Consider the following 24,606-nt stretch of genomic DNA (forward strand, 5'->3'; position numbering starts at 1 on the left):
AACTTTAAATCTCCAAATCTGAGTTAATCAGGGAAGGAAAAAAAAAAAAGTTTACCTCTGCATGTCGTTAGCTGCTAACAAAACGAAAAGGTGATTTTAGGAACGGGAGATGCAGGTCCCTTCCCCAAGCTTTCTTCCCCCACAGGTTTTGAAAGGAGTTACCTTGAATTGCTCTGAAGAGGCAGCTGATCTGCCAGCCAGGCAGGCAGCGTTTGTCCCTGCGGGCAGGGTCGGTACAGCAGCAGGAAGGGAGAACACAGCCTCCACCGAGCCCGGCGGCTTCCTCATTCTTTCACAGGAGCCGCCGGGACTCCAGGTGCCTTGCCTTTTTGTCCAGCCTTCGACGCAAACAGGACAGGTGAGATAAGATCCGAGCCCTGCAGCGCTTGTCCTTTTTGCTTAGAGCTCGCCTGGGCCTTTACTGGTGGCAAAAGGCTCACGGCATCCCAAGCAGAAGATGAAGACAAAGCCTTAAAGCTGCCTCCCTTCCAGCAAGGTGCCCCAAGTGTTACTCACAGGCAGTTTCCACCAGGTTGCAGCCTGATACCCATTGTGCTTTGCCTTAAGAGGGCGAGGGGGCAGTACTGCAAGGAGATCAGCCTGTAGTAGCACCTATACAATCAAGGCTTGGTTATGACTTCTGGTTACAGAGACCGAGGAACGCGTTTCCGTGGCTCAGGAGTCTCACCAGCCTGGGTTACCCACCTCTCAGAGCTCGGCTAACACCTGTCCCTGCGTCAATTCCCGAGGCCTCACGAGGTGTTTGCACAAAGTACGACAAGCCCTCTTCCCGCAACGCGGTTTGCTCCAAACACTACGCTGCTGAACCGCTGTTTCCAGGATATAAATATGTTAATATTTTAAATACAGCCTTGGACGCGTTGTGTAACACACCGAAACGCGTCCATCTCACCGCTTGTGAGCTAGATGTGTGTTTTCATTCAGCAAGTGAAAACATTTTCCATTCCTTCAAGCGTATCTGACTCATGCTTCGGAGAGACTACTGACTGCGTGCCAGTGCCTCTGGTAACGCCCGGCACACCTTAGCATAGTAGGAAGACAAACAAAACCACTCGGGTCAACCCTTCATCTCCCCCTCGGCCATTTCTCTCTCCCTCACTGCTTTTGAAAAAGGACTTGGACACTGGGATCTTCATTGCAAAAACATTTTTAGGAAGAAAAGAGAAAAATCTAGAGAAAGCGTTGCAGGTTGAGGCTACACTTAACTCGTTAACCATCCCGGAGGGGCAGGACAAGCTCCTAGCGTGACACCAGACATGCACCAGCCTGGGGCAACCAGAGCGAGCACTGTCCATGCACGTCACCTCTCCTCCCAAAGGACCCAACCGCCCATCCCCACACCAAGTGTATTTTCAGGTGGTGAGGGAAATACTCCACCACCAGCTGGTGACTAACACCGTTTCCTTCCACTGGAAGCAGCTAGCGGTAAGAGGGGATAAATGTCTTAATGAATTTGGAGGATAAATATTAAATTCATCACGTCGTTACAGAAATGCAGTGAAAAGCAAGCACGGGTAAGGTACATTGCCTGTGGCGTACCTGATAAAAAATAGTACATATAATAAAAATAACGTAAGAGGAAACAGTGCTGTGAAGCTTCCTCATTGACAACTACGCTTATTCTTAGAAACAAATTAAAATTAGAAAGGCAAAAGCTGAGCTAAGTGTAATCGAGACTCCTTGACGCAGCGCACTCAGACATACGCCTTCAACTTCAGGCTTACTGGGATGAATACCACATGAACCAGATTAAAGTTACATCTGTTTAAAAACAGAAAAAAATCCATAGAATGATCATGGTATTTCGTGCTCTTCTTTTGTAGTTTCAAACTGTTTTGGAACTTCCATTCAAAATCATTATTCCAGTCTTTTTTTTTTTTTTTTTTAAGCATTATGTGAACATCTGATTTTACTTTGCGTTTAATTTTCTCAGTCAGTAACTATGGTTGTATGCCCTGAGACAGCAGGAAAATCATTGTAGCATTTGGGAATGCAGCTTTAACACATTTTCTGTGGCTGTGTCATACAAAACCACTGCAAACCAGGTGACAGGTGCACGGAAAATCATCTTCAGCAGTTTGCATTTGCTGTACTGATAGAATGCCATTTCCAAGCCACGAAAAACAAAACAAAAAACAGTTGACCTCAGATTTTGTTGATGTATTTGACCTCAAAATACCTCATCTGAGGACAAAACCGATCTTTTGAAAGTTATTTTCAGAAATCTTTAAAAATCATTCTCTCTAAGGAGTACAAAAGCTTAGTCAAAACTTTTAATATGAACCAGGGGGATAAGCAGAAGTAGTTCTGGTTTTGAAGGAACAGCAACATTCACTACAACGGGGAAGGCATCCACAGGGACAGCTGTAACTGACGGCGTGCAGCTCTTCTAATGAATCTCATGAAAAGGATTCAACAGCTTACGGACACGTCACCCTTGGCAACGTGACGCGCCACTCTTTTAATCAGCCAGCTTTCCACACAAGGTACTGAATATTACTCTATTTACATTCAAAAATATCATTTTTATGTCTTCAGTACATAGTGGGAATGCCCGTAAGTTAGTCAGTAGGAATCCCTCTAACACAGGTGGAGGACAGCTTTGTTGATCTCTGGATTTGTCCAGTCATTCCGGATGTCATCCAGGTGATTATCAAAATCTACAAGTGTTTCGTAGGACTTGCTGTCCAAGAGAGACGCAGCGATTCTCTGGGCTTCGTTCCAATCTTCACAGAAATCACTAGGATGGCAGAAGAACCGGGAATTAATAATAATCACAAAGAAAACCCCCACCATCTCCTCCATTCAGGAAGATAAAGCACACTCTCTGCAACACAGTCGTGGCTAAGAGGCGCACGGCTGCCTGGCTTCAGCAGCTGGCTGCTCTCCCCCTCCCTCTCCTTCTCCCTCCCTCTCACTACAACGCAGCCCTCAAAGCACAAACCACTTCTCACCACCTAAACACAAACAAACTCTGCAGTTTACTCACACGTGTGGGTCCTTGCACCTCCACTTGTTCTCATGGAGCTCGTACACATGAATGGCAGGTTCTACGCACTCCATCGTGAACTTGGTGTTATCAACCTGGCGTGCAGCAGGAAAACACTGTTTTAAGTCTTCCCGAGTAAAGAGGTGAAATTGAAAGCAAGTTTTCACAAACAGGACACCTTATTCTAATTCATGCGCTGGTCTGCCTTCACGTGAGCCGAACTCTCCAGGCTTAAGCCACCAACCCTCTTTGTCACTGTGGCAAGGATACAAAACCCAATCTGTTTCACGCGAGACAAGAATTTAAGTCCCTGAAAGGGGTCCTAAATAGGGAATACACTAACTTTGCTCAAACCCCACGAACAGAGAAGGTCTCCACTTCCTTTGAGATAACAGAGAGCTAGCCACAGCCACTTACTAAGAACTACACGGGCTACAAGTCATTGTATCTCTTCCCCAAAGCACTTGTGGGGAAAGAGCAAAGTGGTTACTTCACTACTACAGGACACACAGAGCTGCACGTAAGTGGTTAGTCCAGCACCACAGACCCAACATTAACAATACAGAGAGAAAAAGGAAGCAGTTTACCATTATGAGCGCCGTGTCGTTAAAGCCCTCTGCAATTCTGGAGGCCACCTTTTCAGCAACCTGGTTTGGACTGCAGCGGAAGGTAAAGGCAATTGTGTTATTTGAACCGTGACACTCACAGCAGCAGGAAACACGCTTAAGGAGATGTGAAAATTACGCGGTACGCTTATAAACAGGAACAAGATATCGAGCTGATGCTCCACTTGATCGAAGTCAGATGGCCAAGGAAACCCCAGCTCCTCTCTTCAGCGCATGATCCGAAGCTCATCCGTGCTTAGGCAATGTGTTTTCGAGCAGCAAAGTGCTCGCTGCAGACTGCACGCAGATTTTGTGACCTCCCACCTCCTTCCACCAAACCAAGAACCGCAGCCTCCTGCGCCCCGACGGGCATTTAAAAAAGAAACTTCATCTGAGCTGCCTTCCCAGTCTGCGTTTGAATTCACTCACCCGCCAGCTTCTCTACGGAACTGGATAATCTTCTAAAGAAAAGCCTTTGCTGTTTCAAAGATGGCAATCGCTACGTGGTGCCAGAGCTATCTTCAAAAAATGAAGTCTGGCTTTAAAAGAAACAAACCCACAACAGTCTTTCAAACCACAAAGGGAACAAACTGCCTCCTCTCCTTCAAAAACGGCTCCAGCAGATCTGTATTTCCCTTGTAAGGAAAGGGCAACGTCCGCATCCCCGTCAGACACCCAAGCAAGCCCAAGTGCTATTTAAAAAATATACTTGAGACTCCAAGATAGGCATCAGCAAAGTAACTGGAACGGAGCAGAATGCTTTAAACAAGTTGTTCGTACTGATTTTAAATACTATACGATGCACTCTCATGAGTCTTGATACTGGATTTGTCTAATAGAGGGGGAAGTATTTGACACACACCTCTAGCACTAGGTTGTAGCTCCACACGAAGTCCCTTGCTGTTTATTTGGTGATTTGAGTCAGCTAGCAGGGAGGAGGAAGAAAAGGAGGAAGAAAAAAAATAAAAGAAAAAAAAAAGAGACCATTCCCAGGGAGAACAGTAAGTGAAGAGGATCTCTGCTTGACTGATAATCCTCTTCCATTTCAAGACTGCCCCTTTACCGTGTCAGAAAACGATTCAAAGCAACAACCACAACAAAAACCCGAGACAGTTCAGTAGTTTAGTAAGAATTGGGTCACTTCGAAAAGACTTTCCAAAAAGATACCGGGAGTCGTTTGAGCCTACGAGACATTTACAGCACAAGCAAAGGCGCCTGCAGACGTCGGCTATTTCCCTGACAACCGCAGTTAAACCGGCTGGCAGCCGTTCAAGCAGCGGCCTTTTGTAGTCCCCACTGAAGCAGAGGGATCCCGCAAAGACCGGGGGGCTCCTGCACCCGAGCGAAGGCCACAGCCACCGGCACCACGAGGACGAGGCGCAAGCGGCTGACGGGTGTCAGAGCGAATCGGCAGCCCCCCTTTCTGCCCGTGATTGCTGCTGGCAGAGCACAAAGCACAGCGCAAAAGAGCAAACGGAAGGAAATATTGCACCAACACACCTGGCGTCTTTCACGCGTTCGTTGGCCTGGTAATACCCAGCTATCACGTAGCTGTTCTCTTTGCACCACGAGTCAATCTGGAAAGGGAATGGCAACGGTTAAGCCTGAGGAGGGGAAAAAAAGAAAAACAAAAACCACAGAAATAAGGAAATCCCCTATGGGTCCTGCAAATAAAACGGCCATTTATGCACGACAATAGTTATTTACTCAAAGAAGCAACCGGCAAAGACGTCTCCGTGCGCACACAGACAGCTCGCTTAATCCGGGCAGAGAAACCAAGCTGAACCTTTGGGGAGTGACATAAATAAATAAATAAAGAACCAATTTCTTGCTCTTTTGCTCCATTTATCCCGGGTTAAATTCAAGCGACAGGACTGACAAAGGCACTGCCCAGGAGAGGAGCCCAGCTCCCCGCTGTTTGTGGATATATTTCGGTAGCGTTCCCGTGGCAGAGGGGAAGCTGAAGGTGTCCGGCACGCAGACCCGCGCTGCTTCGAGGGCGGCCTGCCGACTTCCTTCCTAAGGCAGCACCTCGGGGTTAAAGCGTGAGCGTTATTTACCTAACGAGCAAACGAAGCTCCAAGCGAAAGGTAAACACGCGGGGGCGGAAGAAAAAGGCCGTGGGCAGAAAAAGGCCGTGGCGTTCACCAGTTTTTCAACTCCCTCCGGTACAAAAAGGTTTTTGCAACCAAAGCGTTTCTCTCCGAGAGCTCGCCTGCAGCAGCAAGTAACCGCCGAAGCACGGGGCGGGGGAATTTTCCGCACTTTAAAACCTTTCAGCCCAAACCCGGCGCCCCGCTAAAAACGCTCCCCAGCTCGGCCACGAGCTCAGGGCTTGACGAAGGAGCTGCTGGTGCGCTTCTCTGCCCTGTCACAGACGCGGCCGTGCTTTGGGAGCGGGGACGCACATGAGGGGATTCCTTATAACCCGCGACCCCAAGCCAGAGCCCCCCCCCCCAAAAAAAAAAAGGGGGGAAGCAGCTGGAACTTTCCCGGGCTGTCCCTAGAGAGCAGGCGTCAGAAAAACCTCAACGGCTGCATGAAAATGGATCCAAAAACGCATCTGCGGCGTCCCGTAAGTGAAATCAGTCTCGGTCTGAGGAATAATTACAGCATCAGACTGCAGAAACACACAAGCCACGTAAATAATCCCCCTTCTACGAGGGACGACACGGATTTACGTGGCAAAAGAAAAAAAAAAAAGGCTACGTAGCCCTGCTAAGGCTGCGGGCCAGCTGCTGTTTCAGCTACAAAGCCATTTGGAGGCTTTCGGACCACGGTTTTAATTGGCAGTGGGTGGGAAGCTTGGCATTAAAGCCGAAAGCCCAGCCGCCAGGAGACAGCAACAATAACAACGAAGAAACAACGCTAGTAATAAAGAAACGATCGTTTTAAAAATAATAATAATAATAAAAAAATTAGTCTTAAATTAGTTTTTGCTGCCTCCCGAAAACGGTCCTAAAAAACCACGCTGGAGTTCCCAGCTCCCTAAGCGGGGATTGAAAACGGCTCCTGAAAAAGAGCGACCCGCCGGGGTTTTACAGCTCTGCCTCCCCCTGCAGCTGCCGAACCACCTCCGGGAGCGGCCCCGGGCACCGCTCAGCCTCCAGTGGTTTGGGTCGCGTCGAGCCCCGCCGAGGGCGAATTGATGGGAGACGGGCCGTGCCTCGCCTCCACGCGGCGCTTTGCCCCCCCCCGGAAGAAATCAAAGCGATTTGGGGAGGATAAAAAAGAAAATAAATAAATAAATAAATAAATAAATCCCACGCGACTTGCTCGCCTCCAGAGCCCTGAAGCTCCGGGGACGGCTGCGCGTGAAGCTGGTTTTTACAGATCCCTCGCTGCCGAAGAGCTGCTGACGGCTTTCAGGAGGCGCCGCGGGTCGGGCTGGAAGCAAACGCTGCGCTCCACCGCCTCGTTTTCTGATGAAACGCAGACGCTCGTGGTCCCGTTTGGCGCTCTGGAACAATTCGGGTCAGAGATGAGGAGAGGCAAAAGGCCTCGGGCTCTTCTCGAACGCTTCCGAGCGTCCGAAGGGTCATCAAACGCGCCTGCAAACGCCAAGACGTTTCAGCGGGTCCTAATTAACGCGGGAAACGTCGCAGGGCTCCCCGTCTTTAACTTTTGACACCCAAAACAACGGGCACGTACGTAGCAGTGCCGTTTCTCTGGTCCCACCGCGACTGCAGACGCGGTAACGCCTCAGCCGTTGCGAGAAGCAGGATTTATTTCCCAACAACGCGATCGCACGCCGAGAGCCACCCCGGAGAAGCCCAAGTTGACCGAACCTGGCTGCCACGGGGCCCGCGGGAACGGACCTGCCCCTGTTTAAAGGGGAACCCTTCGGGGACTTTAAACGCACGTGGGATTTTTCTACCGGGAAACCTCCCGGCTCCAATCACGCACGGATCTCCCTGCGGCGGTGACGACGCCCCCAGCGAAGGCAACGGGGCCATTTCCCCGCGGCCGGACTTCGCCCCACGGCCTCACCACAGCGCGGAGCCCCGGGGAAGATCAAGGCCCGGAGCCTCTCGGTCCCCCACGGCCCCTGGTTTGAGGCAGGGACGCTCCCCAAGCGCCACGCGGGGAGGAGCCGCAGCACGAGCCGGGGCGCCCCATTACGCCCCCCCGCAACCCCCTTACCCCCCCTCCCCCCCCCCAGCAGCCAAACCAGGGGCTGAGCCCCCCCTCCTGCGCTCCCCTACCCCCCCAGCAGCCCCCTTACCCCCCCAGCGACCCATCCAGGGGCTGAGAACCCCCCCCCCTTACACCCTCCTACCCCCCACAGCAGCCCCCCTACCCTCGCCAACAGCCCAACCAGCGCCTGAGGACCCCCCCCCAACAGCCCCCCTTTCCCCCTCAGCACTCCAATTAAGGGCTTAGCCCCCCCCCCCCAACACCCCAGCCAGGAGCTAAGGACCCCCTCCTGCACCCCTCCTACCCCCCCAACAGCCCCCCATCCTCCTCAGCAGCCAAACCAGAGGCTGAGGCCCCCCCTCCTGCACCCCCCCACCCCCTCAGCAGCCCGACCAGGGTCTGAAACCCCCCTTTAACCCTCCTCTAACCGCCCCAACCCCCCCGTACCAGGCTGATGACCCCCTCCTACACCCCCCCTACCCCCCCCCACAACCCCCCTATCCCCCCCAGCAGCCAAACCAGGGGCTGAGGCCCCCCTCCTGCACCCCCCCCCACCCCCTCAGCAGCCCAACCAGGGCCTGAACCCCACCCTTTAACCCCCGTTTAACCCTCCCCTAACTCCCCAACCCCCCCGTACCAAGCTGAGGCCCCCCCCTCCTACACCCCCCCCCCACCCCCTCAGCAACCCCCCTACCCCCCCCAGCAGCCCAACCAGGGCCTGAAACCCCCCTTCAACCCCCCTTCAACCCCCCCCCAAACCCCCTTTTACCCCCCCCCCCCCCGTACCAGGCTGAGGGCCACCTCCAGCATGGGCGCCAGCGCCAGGGTGCCGTGGAAGAGGGGCACGCAGTCGACGAAGAGCGCCGGGGCGGCGGCCTGCTCCCTGCCGGGCCGGGAGGCGGCGGGGGGAGGCCTCTCGGCCACGAGCAGCCCGTTGACGGCGCAGTGCGGGTACTTGGCGCCGTGCAGCACCATCTTGCAGTAGGCCTGCGTGCTCAGCCTCATCCTGACGGGCCCCCCCCGCCGCCAAGCGCGCCCCGCCGCCAAGCGCGCCCCGCCGCTCGGTCCGCCGAGGTGTCGTAAAAGGACGTAAAACGCCCCCCCCTGCCGCCGCCGCCGCCAAGGGGAGGGGGGACGGTTTGGATAGCGCCGTCTCGTTGGTCCTGCGGCCGTCCCGCCGTGCACCGCGCTTCCGGCTCGGCGGCTCCTTCCGGTGGCGGCCCGGCGTAGAGGACGGTCGGCAGGTCGGAGGGGGCGGCGGCACCGGGAGGGGGCCGGGGGGGCCGGGGGCGCCGGGAGGGGGCCGGGGGGACATGGAGGGGGACCGGAGGGACACGGGAGGGCCTTGGGGGGCCGCTCGGCACCGCCCCGGGTGGGTCCGCCCCGGGTGGGTCCGCCCCGGTGACCGCTCGTGGCCGGGCGGGGGGGGGGGGGGCTGGAGTAGGCCTGGGCCTGCGGCTGAGGGAGCGCCGGGGGTGTGACGTCACGCCGGGGGGGGGTGTGATGTCACGCCGGCGTGACGTCACGCCCCGCGGTTGCGGCAAGGGCGAAGGTGGCTGCTGAGGGGCTCCGGGGTGGCTCGAAGGGCACGGGGAGTACCGGGACCCCCAGCGGGGGCCGGGCCCGGGGGGGGGGTCGGGGCTGAAATACGGGGCCCTGGGGTGGGGGGGGAGGGGTCAGAGCCTAAACACGGGGCCCTGGGCTGGGCGAGGAGGGGGCCAGAGCTCAAATGCGGGGTCCTGGGGTAGGCTTGGAAGGGGTCAGAGCTCAAATAAGGGGTCCCGGGCTGGATGTGGAAGGGGTCAGAGCTTAAACACAGGCCATCAATGAAAAACAGGGTGGGAAGGGGCTCATCCAAGCATCTCCTCGATAACCGAGGGCATCTGCACCGCTCTGCAGCGTAACAGTGGGCTACCCCTGAACTGACTCCTCCATAGGCACGTGCGAGTGGGTTTCCTTTCTAATTCGTGCGCTTGGTGGCCTCAGCTGTCAGCGATTTGCCCGCTGTTGTTTTGTCCAGGCAGGATGTTGGCTTCAAGGGCGTTCAGCCTCATCGGGAGAAGGGCCCTTTCCACCTCCATCTGTCTCAGGGCCCACGGGCACGGTAGGTGGCACTGCCCCGTTTTCGGTACGGACAACAACAGGAAGAACGTAAAACGCAGCCGTTAGAAATTGTAAAGCTGAGGGGAGCTTCGTGCCAGCTACAAGCTGGCTCCCGGCAGCAAGCGAAGCCGTACGGGGTGCTGTGATGTTTTTTGGGGTGCTCTCTCTGTGGCGTTTCCTGACGCGGCGTGGCACCCGCAGCTGGGGGGTGGGTGGGGAAGGATGCAGGATGGACGGGGCTGGCAGGGCTGCTCCCTTGCCCTGGTGGAAGAGAGCTGCTGGAGCAGCGCCCGTGCCAGCAGGTGGCATCGCAGAGGTGCCGGTGGGGGAGCTTTGTCTCTTCCCTTCTGGGTCGCTTAACCGGCATCATCTTTGTTGGCTTTTTTTTTTTCAATTGTGGCTAGTAAGAGGTGTTAACGTAGGAATTAAAAGCTTGATTCTGTGTCTCTTCTGTTCCCGAACGCAGCTGGTGTTGTCAAAGCAGAGGACTTCAGCCTTCCAGCATACGTTGACCGTCGTGATGTTCCCCTGCCCGAAGCGGCCTTCGTAAAGCAGCTCTCTGCTCAGCAGAAGGCCCTGAAGGAGAAGGAGAAGGCCTCCTGGACCGCTCTGTCCGTCGATGAGAAAATCGAACGTAAGTCCTGAAACAACCTCGCAGCCGGCAGCGCTCTGACCCACCCTGCTGCGCGGTCCTGGCCGGTGGCTTCCTGCACACGCAGCCCCGGCGTGGCTCGAGGCTGCTCCGCCCGGCGCCTTCGAAAGAGCTGTGTTAATTTTGTGCTAATTACCCTCGGGTGGAGGTGCGTGTAGCTGGCGTTCTCACACCTGTTGGTGTCTGTTAGGTGCCTCAGGGCACGTAGCGTGACTCACATAAGGAGCTTAGTGGTATGTCAAGCTCAGCCACGTCTTCCTTTTCCTCCACAAAATCCCAATTGTTCCTTTGTTGCCATCTTGTTACCGACAGGGCAAAGAAAAACCCCAACCCGTGTTGATAACGGGGTGTAATCCCGTTAGTCAGACTGCAGAAAATGAACCCCGGGTGTTTTAATGGAGGACCCGGGAGCAGCGCGGCGCCCACCTGCGTCAAAGACAGGAGGTGTAAATCCCTCAAATGTTCATAAACGCTTCCTAAATCTAATGCTGCTCTGAACTCCAGAGTCTCGCAGCCTTTCAAACGCAAGCATTCCTGCTCAAATTGTTGGAGGTAGGGAGCTGTGTGGTGAATGGCCGTACTGGGAATTGGAGGCAGGGAAGGAAATCTGTTTCTCCTTCCCCTTGGCCTGTCATGCAACCTTTGCACAGCCGCGTAATCGTATATAAAGAGACCAACGCTGCCTTTGCTCGCGAGAAATACGGAAATAATGTGAAACACAGCTCATTTACTTTGGCACTTGATCTTTGCAGGAAGAGGCCAGCTAATTCCGACGCTATTTTAACATCCCTTCCGTTTCAGACCTCTTTAGGCCTTGGTTACCTCCCTCCAGCAGGCGTTGCGTTGCCTGCAAGTTGCCGGAAGAGTAAAAATGAATGATTCGATTATTTTTTTTTCCCCTCAGTGTACCGCATCAAATTCAACGAGAGCTATGCAGAAATGAACAAAGGATCAAACGAATGGAAGACCGTCCTCGGTGGAGTGCTCTTCTTTCTTGGCTTGACTGGGGTCATCCTCATTTGGCAGAAAATTTACAGTAAGTGAAGGCTGAGCCGTGTTCTGTCCTGGCTTGCGAGCTCCGTTGGCGTCTGATGTAGAAAACTTGCCATGAATTGCTCAGAGTTTCAAAATGCCGTGTGGAACGGCCGTTCTGGTGTGCGCGTGGCAACTGCTGCTTGTTAGCCTCTGAAAGCTCAGCTCTGGGGTTGTGACTGAATGGATACAGGTGGGTACGGAGCGAAAATATTCAGCAAGTTGGCTCGTGGAGAGGTAAGGCTAGCGGAGGGAGCTTTGGAGGAAAGGGAAGGGAAGGAGTAGCAACACATTAACAATCCCAGACCTTCCCTCTCTGTGAAACCCGCTGTTTCAAGAGCTTGTTGCCTCTCTGGTAATAAACGTTTGGGTTTCTGCCACGTTCGGCTTCCCCCCCAGCCGAAGATCCTACCGCGAGGGAGCCCTCCAGCAGCCGTGGGGCGGCGCACGCGGTCGGATGGGGCTTTATCTGTGCACAGTCAAACTTAGGAGGAGGCTCTTGTCTCGGTACAAGCTCGAGAACCGAGACGGGAACCTGCTTCAAAAATTGGACTGGGGGAGCTTAGCTTTGAGCGGGTGATGGCGTACGCGTGGTCAGCGTTGATTTGGTTTTTTTGGGGGGGGGAAAAAGCGTCCCGTTAGCAAAACTTGTACCACCGTCGCCGAGTCGCTCATCCTGTCTTTGTTCCTCTTGAATCGCAGTGTATGGCCCTATTCCGCACACCTTCTCCGACGAGTGGGTGTCGATGCAGACGAAGAGAATGTTGGACATGCGAATTAACCCCGTGGAGGGCATTTCTTCCCAGTGGGATTTTGAGAAGAACGAGTGGAAGAAGTGAGGCAACTCAGTGGAACCTGCCCTGCTTGAATATGAAATGATTCCATCACCTGCGTGTGACCTCGTTGCTCATGTACTGGAACAACCTCTCCACCTAAATAGATGATAATAAACTTCTGGTTAACTTGAAAGTTTCCTTTTATTGGTCTGCAGACGGGAATTTGTAGTGCAGCGTGAGGGGGAAGGGTTTCTCCAGGTAGCCTTGGCATGGCTGATGTGTAGACAGCGTTAACTGGTTAAAGGGAATGAAACACTCGTGTTTCTTGGGGGCGATGAATAAGGTGAAAGTTAGTTTGACTAGTTTGTTGTATTTGAAGCACTGAAAACACTTCAAATTGTCAGAATTCAAGCAGCAAAATCTCACCCAGCTCCGCAGGGGGATGTTGTTGAGCGTTCAGCCCAGACGCTGCTTTTCTGGGGCAGGAATAGGTTCCTGGGAGGAGCGCTGCCTTTCTCCCCACCTCTTTAAGGCCATGTTTCTGGGATACAGCCAGGGGTCACGCTGCAGGGGCCTGAGCTACGTGTAAGGCAAGCAGATCCCAGCTCAGAGTCCCATAACAGCTCCAAAAATAGCTCGTCAGAGCTCCACGAGGCAGCGGTGTGGATCAGGAGGGCGTGTGGTGGCGATACTCCGCTTCTCCTCCCTGTGAAGGGAACCTGGTTCTATATTTCGGTTTCCCTCCGCCACTTTTCCTCCCCCAACAGCATGGGCGGGCTGCAGACCTCACCGTTGCCCTGTGCAGGCTCCAGGGGGAGAGAGAAGAACCCGCTGCGGGTCAGCCAAGCGTGGGTTTAGGCGCTGCGGAGGCGCTCAGAGGGGCCAGCTGCGGCTGAGGGGCGGGGGAGCGTCCCGGGTCTTTTACTGAGCGCAGCGGTCTGAACAAGGCCTGCTGTGGAGCTCAGACGTGGCTCGATGTTTTCAGGGCCTGAGCCGCGAAGGCTGGCGCCTCTGCTTGCTCTGCTCTGCCTGTGGCTGCCAAATTTCCCCCTCCCTTGGGCTACCCACCAGCGCGTGTCCTGGCTTCCCGCAGGCACGCTCCTGCCTTTGGCTTTAAAGCCGCCTCCAAAGATCAAACCCATTAAAACGAGCTTTGGCTTCGGTCTCCTCCTTTCCTGGTCACAGGGCTCCCGTGGTTTTCGAGCCGTTTAGCTGCTGCGGGGGGGGAGCCTGGGGACCTCCACGGCTCCTGATGGCCCCGGGGGGCTGGGTTTGGAGGAGCGGGGGTTCAGCGGGGGCTACGTGAGGAGCTGAGCTCCCCTTCGGCATTCTGAAAGATGGCTTCTGCGAAATGTTTGCGTCAGAGCGCAGAGAAGGATGCCGCAAAGAGGGACGTCGGGAGGGTGCCTGCAGCAGTGGGAAATGATTTTAGCTGCTGGGCTCGGGGAGGGGGGCGGCAGCGGCCGGGAGATGTCCCCCGGTTCGCCCTGCCGCCCCAGCCGGGCTCCCGGCCACCCGGGGCCACCTCGGCTTCACCTCGCCGTGGATTGCGGACTCATGATGACTGCAGGGGTTCCTCTATATGAGCAGCTTGCTTTTTTCCTTTATTTATTTAATTTTTTTTCATTCTTTATACAGCCTCTGACAGGCTAGCAGCATTGATCTGGGGGGTGGGTGCTGAGCTGCCAGATAAATCTCCTTTGAGAAGCGATGTTTGGAAGCGTGTGCTGGGATTACGAGCTCTACAGCTCGTCCTACCTCCCTTGCTGCAAGGAGGGGGAGATGGACTCATCCCCGCTGCTGTTCCAGCGGCGTGCCACGCTCTGTTTTTTTTGAGGTGAGTGCCTCGTTCTGCATTCTCATCCCATTCCTGCGACTGGGAGGAATTAGCCCGACTGGGAGAGAAATCCTGCCGAGCTCACCGCTTGCACCAGCCCGCAGCATCCCGGAATGAAACCCGGCCCCGAGCTGGATGTAGCCCATGGGGGATACCGCGGGGTGCCCTGCCAAGAGGGGTGCTCCGTCCCGTGGCTTTGCGGGACGTGGGGGCTGCACGGGGAACCCCAGGCGCCCTCTTCTTCCCTCTCCCCAAAACACCGAGCCTCTGCAAAAGCCCTGGCGAGCCAGGGAGTCCGGAAGAGAAACCTGAGCCTCGCCACAGCCCCAGGTCCTTATTTCATCCTCCCCTGCCCTGCAGCAGCCACTGGCCCCGGATCCCTTCGCCCAGAAGCGTGCTGGCGAGGAGCTGGAGCAGCTCGCAGCGGGTGAGTGGGCTGAGTTTGGTGGGGCTCCGTGCGCCCCCCTCCTGCAGTGGGGCGGGCTCCCCCCATCTGGGATTTTGGGGGGTGTTTATTTGCAGATAGCCCCGGATACCGAGAGGCCGCCTGAGTCCTGAACCTGGGGGGAGAAAAACCATGGGGAGCAGAATGAGCAAGGTACTGGGAGGACTGGGGGTACTGGGAGGTACTGGGCAGGGCCCTTTTGTGTTATCGGGGGATGCCACAATGGTGCCCTAAACACGTCCGTCTGTACCTTCCCTTTCTCATCCCCCCCTTAAAACTTCAAGCACTTAAGAAAGGGAATTTTCCCCATCCATTTTAAGGCACTGGTCCCTGTTTTATACCCAAGCGAAGAGCTCAGTGCCTCAGGGTGCCTAAAAAGCAGCAGCCGGCTTTTGATGCTCGTCCTCTGGGTGGTAATGCCCCGGCACCAACATCCTCGGGGCTGCTGGGGGTCCCGGGGGGGGGTGCAGGGAATTTTTCCTCCCCTTGTCACCACCGGGACGTATCCGTGCCCGGCTGCAAGGTGCTGTGGATGGGCAAGGAAGGGGGGTTTTGCTGGTGCTTGGTGCTCAGGGCCGGTGGAGGGGATCGATTTCTGTTTGTACCCTTAAATAACTGCTCGCTACGTGCCTCGTCCAGTTTAAAATTAAACTCTGGGACAGCAACGCTGCAGCGCTCGGGATAAATTAAAGCCACCCTTGAGCCCTTTTTATCCCTCCTGGGTAATGAGGATGATAATTTCTCTCCATCCATCCCAGCACAGCTCTCGGCGCGTGGAGCTGCCGTGTCCTCCAGCACTGTCCTCACTTCACGTTTTCCCTCCCAGGGTATGAAATGACCCCGTGCGTGGCTCATCGGGTTCGCTACGCACAGTGGGCACCCCTGGGGAGTACGGGGAGGGGACCAGGGCAGGACGAGGAGCAGAGATGCTCTGGCTGTCACCCGGAGCTGTCGGGGAACCTTCCTACGGCCTCTCCAAGCAGGTTTCTCCTGCCAGAAGGGGGCAAAGGAGCCCAGCTGGGAGCCAACCCTTCCTTTCCGTGGGTTGTCGCACTCTGTAAACACTCCGAGCTGCCCCTTTTTCTCCTTTGTAAACCACGGCAGAGAGCTGGAGATGAAATCCGCGTACTCGAAGGCACTTACTGCAACATCTCGGCCAGAAAATAATCGTAAATATGCCGTGCTTTTGCCCATCTGTCCCCAGCTGGCGGAGGCAACCTTTGAAACCATTTGCAGGAGGAGGTTGCCGTAGAAAGGCGGAACACAACCAGCTCCCGGGGTAATGGGGTCCCCGCTGGAGCTGGTTTGGGACGAGCATTTTGGGGGCTCCAGCCCCCAGCGGTGCCTTTCTGCCTGCAGTGCATCCACAGGGCCAAATACAACAAGCCAGAGGCACCCCCGCGTCCGTCTCTCTGCTGAGTTTTCCCCAGCTCTGTGCTCCTGGAGGGGTTTTGGAGGGGCTCAGCCTCTGTTGCCTTCCTGCTAATGAAGGTGACATGTTGATTAAGTTTCTGGTTTAACGTTATTTGGGTGTGTTTGCTGCCAGAAGCCCCAGTCCTGCAGACACTGGTGACGTACACGCTCCTGGGCGATGCGCAGCGGGTGCACGGCAGCAGCTGGGGTTTAGGGCCTTGGGAATAAAGAAATATGGTGTGGCACGTGGAGGGACAGCTCTGCTCCTTGTCTCCTCGCAGGTGGTCACGGGTCTCTACCTGGGGAACATCCGCGGTGAGTGCACAGCCCTGCGAGCGCCAGCTGCCCCCGGGGCATGGGAAAGGGAGGTCTGTGGGGTCCCCACAGCCGAGTGATGAGGACCCCGCTGGCTGGAAACCTCCCCTGTGTTTCAAATGGCTTGGCTTGGGCTGGAAGGGACCTTAAAGATCGTTTAGTTCCAACCCCCTGAGAGGGGTTTTGCCGAGACAATATTTACAGCGGGGCCAGCGCCTGGCTTGGGTTCCATCCTGCTCCAGCGGAGGAATTAGGGCCGTCCTGGGAGCATCGCGCCACCCGGTTTGGGTATTTTTCACCCAAGACTGGCCTCCCCGCATCACACGGGGCCGGGGGCGATGGCCGTGGGCTGCGGCGAGGGCTTGGCGGAGCAGCTCGGGCGGGAGGACGAGCTCTCACGCCCTGCTCCTGCTTCCAGACTCGGAGGACGGGGCCAGGCTGCGGAGGCACGGCGTGACACACGTCCTCTCCGTGCACACCGGTGCCAAGCCGGTGCTGGAGGTGAGCCTGGGGGCTCGGGGGGGGGCCTGCAGGGCGAGGCTGGGAGGTGGCAGCCGGTGCCCAGGGGACGGGTGCCCACCTCCCGCTGCGTGGCGGTGGGATGGCGGCGCTGCCTCGGCACCGAGCGGTGCCGAATTGCGCCCAGCGCTGGGAACCGGGTGGCTGCGGACCACGGCTGCCTCCCGGCAGGATTTTGGGGAGCTGGGCAGGTGGAGGCCGGGGGGTGCCCGGCCCCGCGGTGCTGCCGTGGGCAGGGGCCACGAGAGGGCAGCGGTGCCCCGCGCACGGCAGCGCCGGGGCCGCATCCAGCCCCGGCAGCGCAGCCGGAGGCAGGAGGGGGTTTTTGGGGAGCCCCCGGGCTTGCTGTGCTCCCCCTGCCCCGGGGCAAGCCTGTGCAGAGCACGGGGACCCCCCTCGATCCGGGACTCCCACCCCACGCGCTCTCCTTCGGTGCTGCTGTGGTTCTGCCGTTGGGTTTGGGGCTGAGAAATGAGGATCCCTAAAAACGTAGCGGTGGGAGGCGGGAGGCAGTCCTGTCCCGCTCCCTGTCCCCAGGGTCCTGGTGGCACAGGCAGCGTCGCAGCAGGCAGGTGGCACCCCTGGGTGCCCCCACCCCGTGTGGGGTGGCTGTGGTCCTGCAGGCAGGGCAGGTGAAAGGGTCTGAGAGGGGAAACTGAGGCGGGGGGGGGCTGTGGGGCGGGTGCAGGGTGCTCGGCCAGGTCTGTGCGTGTGGGTGAGCTGGTGCACACATGAGGATGAGCGACCCTGGGGGCTACGTTGCTCTTCTTGGTGCGGATCTGTGCGGTGTGCAGCTGGAGCTGGCCTTCGTCCCGGCTCCAAAATCCTACAGCAGGCAACGGGGACGGCTGGGACCCCGCTCTCCTGGGACCACCGAGGGCGAGTGCCACCCCTCTCTGCCAGGCAGCCCCAGCTCAAAACAACACCTCGAGCCTCTTCCCCGTGAAGGCGTTGGGTAATGGGGAGAGGAGAAGGAAGACGCATGAAACGGGGGCAGAGGAACGGCTCGCCCGGGGCCGGGTGGTGCAGCTGGAGCTGCTGGGGCGCAGGGCACGGCCAGGCGGGCAGCAAACCGCACGGGCAGCGCGCAGCGGGGCTGGAGGAAAGGGGAACAGGAAAAGCATGGTGGGTTGAGCAATGTGTCAATCACGGCCCCCGGCCGGGGACCGCAAACCCCAGCGCTGTTCCCATGCGTGCAGCCCAGCTTCCCTCCCCGGGGCGGGATGGGGGCACCCGGGGGCCCGTGGGGAAAGGGGAAAGCCGCTGGGAGCCCAGGTGGGCTCTGCGTGCGCGGCTTGGCGCGGTGGCTTTCCTGGCACGCTGGCTTTCCCCAGCACGGTGGCTTTCCTGGCGCGGTGGCTTTCTTCACCTCCCCAGGTGCCGGGAAGCCGCAGCCCGTGGTGGCTCATCCCATGAAATCTGCTGCTGTTCGCTTGCTCGCGCCCGCGTCCCGGCTGCTCCCCACCACCGTCGCCTTCCCCTGCATGCCGGAGAGCCGTGGTTTATCAGGGGATGAGGAACCCAGCTGGCATGCCATGGGGAAGGGCCGGGCATGCGGGTGGCACCTCGGCTTCATCCTGCGGGGGTGAACGCAGGAAGGGTGTTGGGGTGGAGGGGGGATGCTCGGAAAAGCCCCCGCGCCCTTCTCCTCGCGACGTGGGTCTTTCCAGCCTGGGAATGTCCCCACGACGGCTGCGCCTGTCCAGCTCTACCCTTCACTCCTTCCCTTTGCTAATTACCTTAGATAATCAGCTTTTTCCAGCCTTCTCCTTTGGCCTGGGCTGGAGGGAAGGGAGGGCGGCTTCGGGTCGCAGTGAGATGAGGATGGGGATGGGGCAACCCCTGGCGTGCTGGTGCTCAGCTGTGTCAGCCCCGGCTGGCAGGATTCCCACCCGTTTTGCTACCAGAAAAAAAAAAAAAAAAAAAAAAAAAAAAAAAAGCAAAACTCAGATTAAAAGGGGCTAATTTTAGCTCATAACAGGGAGGATCGGGGAAGCGATGTTTAGCTGACCTACACTGACGTGCGGCGGGGTGATTTATTGTGTATTAAATCAGACCAGGAGGAAATAACTCATTGATGAGGGTGACCTCATGAGTGCGTGCTCGCACACATTGTCCTGCCGGGGCTTGGCCGTCGCCGGAGGGGGAACAGGGACGGGGCTGGGGCTTGGGGAGGCTCCCGGGCATCGCTCGGTGCCCTTGGGTGCCTCTGAAATGCGGCTGGGGCCGGCCTGGTTCCTACCTGAAATTACAGGGAAGAGCTGGGGAAACCCTGCCTCTGAAAAATCATTCCTCTTGAAAATCCCGTTTTAGGCGGTTTTACCCCTAGAGTCACCTACTCCGAGGCTCACATAGAAAAAAAAAAAAAAAGAGAAAATGGACGATGTTGTGGTTCTCCAAGGTGTTTTATTGCCGTAACTGCCTTTTTATTGCAGGACATGACCTACCTCTGCATCTCGGCCTCGGATTCATCCAGCCAGAACCTGTAAGTCCCCGGCACCCCCTTTGCCTCCCAGGGTGGCGTTTTGGTAGTTGTCGGTCAATAGAAGTCCAAATTCTGCACAGTGTACGCTCGGATCATTCACGCTGCAAAAACTTCCTTGGTGCTGAGCTTGGTGAAAGCCACGGCTCGTTCTCAGGCACTTAACGGTGTGCGTAGGGCCTAAATCTGATTTTCAGTGTGTTTGCAGTCAGTGGATTTAATTTTCCATCAAAAATCAGAATTATTCTAGCAGGCGGGGCTTGAAATTGGAGCATGCTTCGTTGGTGTGGAAAGGCAATGATTTGTATCAATTATACAATGATTTGTATCGCTCTCCCAGGTATTTTCCTTGAGAGATAAATGACATTTTTATTAAAATGAGTAATTTCCCCCATGGCAAAGGTAGATGCCCGTAACTCCTTTAAGGATGCTCTCGAGACGAGGCGGTGCTGGGGCCGTGCTGGCTGCAGGCACTGCTTGCCGCCCGCTTTGGGCAACGGGCACCCGAGAACCACCCCGCTGTAACCAGAAAACGGGTGACTTTGGGGAATTTATCTCGCCGATCCAACCCTAAAAGGGCAAAAGGTGCCCGAGCCGTGGCTGGCTGAAGCCCCGTTTGTGGAGGCGCTGCTTTCCCAGCGCCCTGGGCAGCAGCTCTGCGCCGCGTGCGGGATTCTGCTTGCTCACGCTCCCGCTGAGCAGAAAGAGAAGCTTTACAAGAAAGCCCTGCCTCAGCAAGAACAGGGGGTTGGGGTTATTTTCTTTTCCCTCTCCTTTCCTTGCTTTGCATTTGTGGCATGTCTCCCAAAAGGGGACAAAGCTGGCTGCCGGAAGGAAGACTTATTCAGGGAACTATTTTCTGCTTGTCGGTTTGCGCCTGGGGTTTCACAACCCCGGGGAGCCTGGCGTCCCGCGGGGCAGCTGCTCGTGACTCGGGGCTCGGCGGCTCTCGGCGTTACCAGTCCCGTGGGCTGGGACCAGTTGAGCTCTCAACTGGGTGAACGCCTTGGGAAGAGCCCCCTGGAGGGGTGAGGACGGAAGGGGGTGGCTGAATGTGGTGAGGACGTGAGGATGTGCCCACCACCAGCACGTCCCTACAGCCAGGTGCGGCCCTGCTGGTCCCAGTAAAGGGATGAAGAAGAGGGCTGGGATTTGGAGCCGTGCGGGTTGAGTAGGCAGTGCTGGCACGCCCTGGGGGCTGCTGGCTGCTCTGTGAGGATGAACAGGATGAGGAGAACCCCCCCGGGACACGCTTTGGGCCAAGAAAAGCCCCTGCTGCCCAACAGGAGGTGCTTCACTGCCTGCGGTTGTGGAGGAGGAGGCGCGTCTGTAGCCCACAGGGAGCGGTGGAGTTGACATCTCCTTCCAGGGCCAAGAAACTAAATATTTTTATTATAACCACAGCTTCAGAGAATCCCCTGTGTCTCCTCCTGTTGGGTCTCGGGCGGCAGAAACCCCTGCTATTTTTGAATATGCCTTGGGTTGGTTTCTTAGAAGGCACCCGAGCCCTGCGCTTCCAGAGAAGGGCCACGAGCATCCCCGGCGGGCAGGCAAAAGGCAGGGGGGAGTTTTGGAGGGTTCTGCCTCGCTCGCACCGGGGAAGCGGCTCCCGGCCCCGGAGGGGGTCTCAGGAGGATGCCGCGGGGGCGAGAGGCGAGCCGCGGGGGCTGGCTCGTGCCTGAGCTTCTGAGAAAGCAGGAAGGCTGCGTGGGCGCTGCCCCGGCCCCGTCACGCGGAGGCAGCAGAGGAAGTCCAGGACCCAGCACCCGCGACGGGGCTGACCAGGACCCCGGGGCTCGGTGCGAGCAGGGGCGGGCAGGATTTGTTGCAGACGTGTGTCAGGAGCCAAACGAGCAGCTCTGCGTGGGCTCTCTCCGAGGTGCTCTCTGTCCTCAGAGCAGCTTGCAGCATGCCACGCAGGAGGGATGAATATTGCCAGAGCCTCGTAACCCTCCTGTGCACACCCGCCTCTAATTCATCCATGTATAAAGAGCGATTTTAACCTGTTTTCCATCTCTGGGTCTTTATGCCCTCAGCAAAATGAGTGCCGCTCGTGCTGGCGAGCACCCGAGTAAGGGCTGCAGCTCAGCAGCCCAACTCCCAGGTCCCTGCCCCTGCTTTGTGCAGAAAACCCGCTGGTTAGGGTTAACGTGCTCCCCCTGCCCTGGCAGTTTCTGGTTCCTGGCAGGTTTCAGGAATGCAAGCAGCCGCCCAGGGCGAGCCCTGGCACGGGCACCTCTCCCCTGCAGGGTTGTTTTACTGCTGGGGTGTGTGTCCCATGGGTGCCGGGGGGGACTTCGCCCTGCAGGCAGAGCCACCAGGTCCTCCCCGGGCTCGATGAGTTGGTGGCATCACCCTGCTCCATCCCAGCGCCTTGGGAAGCAGGAAATCCCCCAGAAAGCCTCTCAGGCCTTTTCCTTCCTGACTGATGAAGACCGGTCCCTTCCTCTGGCAGGGAAACCCGCTGTGGCTCCCACCCTGCGCCGGCCCCAGGGAAATCCTGGGGAGGACTGCGGCTGCTCCGGGCCTCACCTCGCTGCCTCTCCCCCTGCAGGATGCAGCATTTCAAGGAGTGCATCAAGTTCATCCACGAGTGCCGGCTCCACGGGGGAGGCTGCCTCGTTCACTGGTGAGAGCCTCCAAACGGCCTCGACGCCCCGGTTTTGGGGGGAAAAGGGTGGCTGCCGGGGGAGGTGCAGGAGGGAGGGAGGGTCCCCGGTGCTCGCCGGGGCTGTGCAAGGGTTGCGGGTCTGGGAGGTGGGGGTGGGATCCCAAAAAGCATCCTGGGTATCGAGCATCAGTCGTGGTGGGGAGGGAAAGGAGATGAGGAACGGCGTCAGGGCAAGGGGATGGCCCATGCCCCGAAACCTGAGCATCCGGAGATGGACAGGGCAGGGGACACGGGGAAGTGGCCTGCCTGGGGCCGCCAGATGGGACGGGCACATCCAGTGCCACCAGATGCCATGGGCACATCCAGTGCCACCGTGCCCATGAGGCTCCATCCCCTACCCACGGCCGGGCAAGCATCCCCGGCCCTGGGAGGACGCGTCCCATCATGGGCGCCCCTCGTCGTGGGGCTCCCGCGGTGGTGACACCTCCTCCCTGACACCTCTCCCTCGCCCGTGCCAGCCTGGCCGGGGTCTCGCGCAGCACCACGGTGCTGGTGGCTTACCTGATGACGGTGACCGACCTGGGCTGGGAGCGCTGCCTGGCCGCCACCAGGGCTGCGCGCTCCTACGCCAGCCCCAACCCCGGCTTCCAGCAGCAGCTGCAGGACTACGAGAGGACCCTGCTGAAGGAGGTGGGATCCGCGCACCCACGCGCGCGTGCGCGCTTCGCTGGGAGGCACGGGGCGGCGGGGACCTCGTGCCAAAGGGTGGGCTCCGCAGCTGGGGCTCCCCTTGTGTGCGTCTGCGGGGTTTGCAAATAACCACGGCTGCTTTGCCTGCAGCAGTTGTGCAAGCAGCCCCAGCCAGCCGCTTGCCCTTTGCGCATGCCATTTATTACCTGGGGGGGGGTTTGTTTTTGCATGCATGCAAAAAACCAAAATGTGCCTAGGCATTATGCGAATGTGCTTGAAAAAGCTGCTTAAAGCCCCGGTGCTCTTGTTTTATTCAGGGTGCAGCTAGGGCACGGTGGAAGGGGGCGCAGAGGTGGTGCTGAGCTGGCACCAGGAGAGCACGGGGCAGGGGACAGGAGAGGGGGGAAGGCTCCTGCAAGCAGCCTTGGGATGCTTTGGGCGTCCTGGGATGTGGCAGGGCGTCCTCTGACAGCGTGCCCCCTGCTTTTAGAAGCAGCCGAGAGATGGAGACATCAAAGTGATGATTGAAATAATTCTTTCTCCTCTTCTAAACGAGGCGCAGCATCGGGATTTAGCGGAGCAGCACCCTACAGGGTGGCAAAACCCCGATGTCCCCGTCTGCTGTGGCCCAGGGCCACCACACAAGGACAAGGAGCGCCTCGAGGGGATTTCTCTCCCCTCCTCCCAGGCCGGACAGCATGTGACAGTGGCCCAAGCGTCGGCCCCTTCCTGGCCGGGGAGCGGCGGGCGCTGTCACATGAGGGCCGTGGCCCTGCGGGGCTGTCACCGCCTTGCAAAAACGCCCGCGGAGAGGGGGAGAGTGGTCCAGGGGACTGCAAAACCCCCGGTGCTGGAGATTCCCTGCAGGGCTTCCCCCGGCCGGGCCAGCGCTCCCCAACCCTGCCCCGGCCACGTCCCAGTGCCCGCTGTGACACGGGGCTCGCCGTGCCCCCAGGGGCTCCTCCTGGGCACTTATTCCTCCTGCTCCCCAACGTTTGGGTGGCCTCAGCAAACACCCCTTGCCCTTCCCCTCCCCTTAGAGGTCACGTTTTCTTTGGGTTTGTTTTTTTTTTTTTTTTTTTTTTTTTTGCCTTCTTGAAGTTTTGCTGCGGGCTTTGCAAACGTTTCCCGGGAAGTTCCAGCGGCTGCGCCAGGCTGCGCGTTTGTGAGCCGAGGGGTTTAAAAAATGGCATTTGCTTTGCAAGGGCTGCCTTTTTTTAAAAAAAAAAAAAAAAAGAAATGCTGCGTTCCCTGTGATGGCTTCATCTGGGGTGGCCAAGGCTGGGAACTCTCTCATTGTCCAGCCCCAGCTGGGCTTTAGCAAGGGGAAGCGTCAGGATTTTAGCGGCGTGGATGGGAGAGAGGGCACGGACCTGTCCCCCTGCCCCGGGGTGTCCCCAGGTGCTCGCGTGCCACCACCGGGCTGCCTCCCGGCTGGGACGGGTGCTCCTGGCCCCGAGCACGGTGGGTTTTGGGTTTGTGGTCAGCGCTGGGGGGGCTGGGTGCTGAAAGCCAGCACCTGGCAGCACAGCGGGGCGCTTCCCGCTGCGCCCTGCTGGCTCCGTCCCTCCGAGCCGGCCGCTGGGTGCCAAATCTCGGTGGCCAGGCTGCTCCCCCCTGGGACCTTCACCCTTGTGGGTGCTTTGTCACCGCCAGCACCACGCACGGACGCGTGCCCCCCACCAGTGCACCACAGCCCAGGCTGCGAGGCGCAGTGATCTCTCCGTGGGCACCCAGTGGCTGTCCCGGTGGTGCCTCAGCCCCGGTGGCCCCCAGCTGGCTGCAGAGCAAGCAGGCAGCTCCAGGCACTGGCCAGGAGGAGGAATCCAGTCCGGCCTCTGGGACATCCACCCTGGGAAGCGCTGAGGTTCCCAGCCACTGGTTTCTAGCGAGGAAGTCAGCGCTGGCCCCCACCCCGAGCAGCAGCGGGGCTTCCTGCCCCCGGCGCGCAGCTGCCGGTGAGTCCCGCCGTCGGGGTG

At 57.9% G+C, this 24,606-nt stretch overlaps 3 protein-coding genes across 4 annotated transcripts; 2 read left to right on the forward strand and 1 right to left on the reverse strand.

Moving 5' to 3' along the window:
- Positions 1–2,280: 2,280 nt before the first annotated feature.
- Positions 2,281–8,935, reverse strand: EMC8 (ER membrane protein complex subunit 8). Its single transcript, XM_040570813.1, has 5 exons — positions 8,539–8,935; positions 5,116–5,192; positions 3,598–3,667; positions 3,011–3,105; positions 2,281–2,761 (listed from the first exon to the last, which is right to left on the reverse strand). Exons 1-5 carry the CDS (start codon positions 8,755–8,757, stop codon positions 2,602–2,604), a joined length of 621 nt encoding a protein of 206 aa, XP_040426747.1. The 5' UTR covers positions 8,758–8,935; the 3' UTR covers positions 2,281–2,601.
- On the forward strand, positions 8,898–12,508 carry LOC121076483. Of its 2 annotated transcripts, none has more exons than XM_040570818.1 (5): positions 8,898–8,996; positions 9,773–9,856; positions 10,322–10,489; positions 11,412–11,543; positions 12,242–12,508. In XM_040570818.1, exons 2-5 carry the CDS (start codon positions 9,778–9,780, stop codon positions 12,376–12,378), a joined length of 516 nt encoding a protein of 171 aa, XP_040426752.1. In that variant the 5' UTR covers positions 8,898–8,996; positions 9,773–9,777; the 3' UTR covers positions 12,379–12,508. The 2 variants fall into 2 exon arrangements, with proteins under 2 accessions (XP_040426752.1, XP_040426751.1); XM_040570817.1 differs by having other exon boundaries at positions 8,903–8,996; positions 9,777–9,856.
- A 1,191-nt stretch (positions 12,509–13,699) lies between these two features.
- On the forward strand, positions 13,700–23,307 carry LOC121076634 (dual specificity protein phosphatase 22-A-like). The gene is made up of 7 exons (XM_040571129.1): positions 13,700–14,156; positions 14,679–14,750; positions 16,292–16,325; positions 16,744–16,826; positions 19,280–19,329; positions 21,881–21,955; positions 22,456–23,307. Exons 2-7 carry the CDS (start codon positions 14,730–14,732, stop codon positions 22,754–22,756), a joined length of 564 nt encoding a protein of 187 aa, XP_040427063.1. The 5' UTR covers positions 13,700–14,156; positions 14,679–14,729; the 3' UTR covers positions 22,757–23,307.
- Positions 23,308–24,606: the final 1,299 nt, after the last annotated feature.

This window comes from Cygnus olor, chromosome 12 (assembly GCF_009769625.2).
Source record: "Cygnus olor isolate bCygOlo1 chromosome 12, bCygOlo1.pri.v2, whole genome shotgun sequence".
Taxonomy (NCBI): Eukaryota; Metazoa; Chordata; class Aves; order Anseriformes; family Anatidae; genus Cygnus; species Cygnus olor.

What these genes read in the sequence shown, in the direction of transcription:
- LOC121076483 (XM_040570818.1), top strand. Translation starts at nt 9,778, where the DNA reads ATGTTGGCTTCAAGGGCGTTCAGCCTCATCGGGAGAAGGGCCCTTTCC. An exon ending in CGTCGATGAGAAAATCGAAC is followed by an intron (nt 10,490 to 11,411) that starts GTAAGTCCTGAA and finishes TTTTCCCCTCAG; the next exon opens with TGTACCGCATCAAATTCAAC. An exon ending in CATTTGGCAGAAAATTTACA is followed by an intron (nt 11,544 to 12,241) that starts GTAAGTGAAGGC and finishes CTTGAATCGCAG; the next exon opens with TGTATGGCCCTATTCCGCAC.
- LOC121076634 (XM_040571129.1), top strand. Translation starts at nt 14,730, where the DNA reads ATGGGGAGCAGAATGAGCAAG. An exon ending in TGGGGAGCAGAATGAGCAAG is followed by an intron (nt 14,751 to 16,291) that starts GTACTGGGAGGA and finishes GTCTCCTCGCAG; the next exon opens with GTGGTCACGGGTCTCTACCT. An exon ending in GATTCATCCAGCCAGAACCT is followed by an intron (nt 19,330 to 21,880) that starts GTAAGTCCCCGG and finishes CTCCCCCTGCAG; the next exon opens with GATGCAGCATTTCAAGGAGT.
- EMC8 (XM_040570813.1), bottom strand. Translation starts at nt 8,757, where the DNA reads ATGAGGCTGAGCACGCAGGCCTACTGCAAGATGGTGCTGCACGGCGCC. An exon ending in GAACGCGTGAAAGACGCCAG is followed by an intron (nt 3,668 to 5,115) that starts GTGTGTTGGTGC and finishes CTTCCGCTGCAG; the next exon opens with TCCAAACCAGGTTGCTGAAA. An exon ending in ACGACACGGCGCTCATAATG is followed by an intron (nt 3,106 to 3,597) that starts GTAAACTGCTTC and finishes GCTGCACGCCAG; the next exon opens with GTTGATAACACCAAGTTCAC.